This window comes from Amaranthus tricolor, chromosome 10 (assembly GCF_026212465.1).
Source record: "Amaranthus tricolor cultivar Red isolate AtriRed21 chromosome 10, ASM2621246v1, whole genome shotgun sequence".
NCBI classification, from domain to species: domain Eukaryota; kingdom Viridiplantae; phylum Streptophyta; class Magnoliopsida; order Caryophyllales; family Amaranthaceae; genus Amaranthus; species Amaranthus tricolor.
Genome location: NC_080056.1, coordinates 9,052,179 through 9,054,644, shown reverse-complemented (window position 1 = coordinate 9,054,644; position 2,466 = coordinate 9,052,179). Strand labels below are relative to the sequence as shown.

Sequence of the window (2,466 nt, the reverse complement as noted above, 5' to 3'; positions counted from 1 at the left end):
GAAATTAAACTGTTGGAAAATGAGACAAACAAGTGGAGGATCATAGATGGTTAATATGGAAAGAAAATATAAATTTGTGCATGAGATTAAAAGAATAAAAGTAAAACCATTGATAAAAAAAATAAATAATGCAAAATTAGTGAAACAAATTAAAGTGAAAAGTAATAATTTTCTATCCCCCGAAATTACTTCGCTAGATATGACCTTTCAGGGGTGTCATAAAGAATAAGAAAATTGGGAAAGTGGATATTGTGATATTGTAGGTCAAGTCATGTTCTTAGTGCATTAATGGTAAGTTTTAATGTAGAAAAGATAAATAAATCTTAGGTCTTAGTTCCGCATTATAAATGGAGTCGTGTCCAAAAACAATAGTATGGAAAAGTTAATAGGATGGTCTAAAATAGTACTTCTATAGTTCTATAAAATCAGAGAACAAAGAAAGTAGTTCTTAGTTTGAGTATAATAAATTAGTACATGACTGCATTTCTTATACATATAAAATTGTAGATTATGTTTACTATCAAGGATCAATCATAAATTTTGTGAGGGTGTTTGACAAATGGCTGGTAGCTGATAGCTAATTATAGTGGCTGATTTGACCAGCTGATATTATTAACTGGTTTGATCAGCTGATTTTAAACCCGCTGCTATAAGCAGCTTGTTCAAAAACAACTTATTCGTATCAATAAGCTGTTTCAATCAGCTAATTCACCAAACACTGGCATTAACAGGTTTGACTACCCAACCCTCTATTTATATCAAAATAAGTTAAATTTACTCAATAAGCTAATTTGCCAAACGCTCCTTATATATATCCGACTTTCAAGAGGAGACGATACCACTTGACATCATTAAAGTATATAATAGCAAATGGTTTTTGTAATCAAAGTTTAATAATGTTAATGCCAACCTAAGCAGGGCTTAACTTTGGTGACAATGTATATATTTATTGGCTACATCTATATATAGTTCCATAAAACTTGTTCTTTGTACTTGCATTCAGAGTTTGCATATAATAAAATATAAGAGGAAATTAACACAAAATGAAAGGAAAGTGCATTGCAGTATGTGTTGTTGCTGGTGTTCTTGGTCTAATAGCAATTATTCTGGGCTTTACTGCTGAGGGCACCAGGATTAAGGTACATAAATTCGAAGTAATTAATAAAGTGTTATTAAAGAAAATAGAAATATTTGGTAATAAATAAAGAGAGGATAAGTTATTTGGATAAAATTTAAAAAGTTAAATGTATGGATAAAATAAAAAATAATAATGAATCATTATTTAGAAATAAAAATGATCTAAAATAAATGAGACTGGTCAAAATAAATAAATCGTAAATTAGTTTTGTGAAAATAAGGGCATTGACTAATATATATGAGTGATGAACTTATTTTCACAACACTAATTTTTTAAAAAAATTTAAATTATTTTTAACGAAAACGAGCTATGAACCTTTTGCTTTTTTTTTTTTGTCTCTCTTGATATCTTACGTGATAAATTAACGTCTTATTAATTTCGTTGGTAATACTTCCTCTTGTTTTTAACTATTGTTACAATCAGTTTTACATGCTACTAATTACATCAAATAGTTTTTAATGTGACTATTAAATCTGATAAATAAGTAGTGACGGATTCAAAACTCAGTTACTGTGAGAGCACATGTATATAAATAATCCATTAAAATTTTTTTTTAAATAACTAAATTAAAAATTAATCAAAAATAATCAAGCAATGTTTTAGATTCAAATTTATCACTTGCATAGTTTGCATATACTTTTATAATAGTTTATTGTGTTTGAAAAGTATATATGGACCGATTAAAGTATAATATATATATATATATATATATATATATATATATATATATATATATATATGTATATATATATATATATGTATGTATATATATATATATGTATATATATATATATATATATATATATATATATATATATATATATATATATATATATATATATATACATATATATATATATATATATATATATATACATATATACATATATATATATATATATATATATATATATATGTATGTATATATATATATATATATATATATATATATATATATATATATATATATATATGTATGTATACATATATATATATATGTATATATATATATATATATATATCTATATATATATATATACATATACATATATATATATACATATACATATATATATATATATATATATATATATATATATATATATATATATATATATATATATATATATATATATATATATATATATATATATATATATATATATATATATATATATATATATATATATATATATATATATATATATATATATATATATATATATATATATATATATATATATATATATATATATATATATATATATATATATATATATATATGTATATATATATATATATATATATATATATATATATATATATAT

The 2,466-nt window shown here is 21.1% G+C and overlaps 1 protein-coding gene across 1 annotated transcript in view; it reads left to right on the top strand.

The window, feature by feature from the left end:
• Positions 1–1,043: 1,043 nt before the first annotated feature.
• Positions 1,044–2,466, top strand: part of LOC130824803 (uncharacterized) — a 21,148-nt gene continuing 19,725 nt past the window's right edge. The window contains exon 1 of the mRNA XM_057689819.1: positions 1,044–1,139. Coding sequence (XP_057545802.1) covers positions 1,044–1,139 — 96 coding nt within the window. The remainder of the gene's footprint in view (positions 1,140–2,466) is intronic.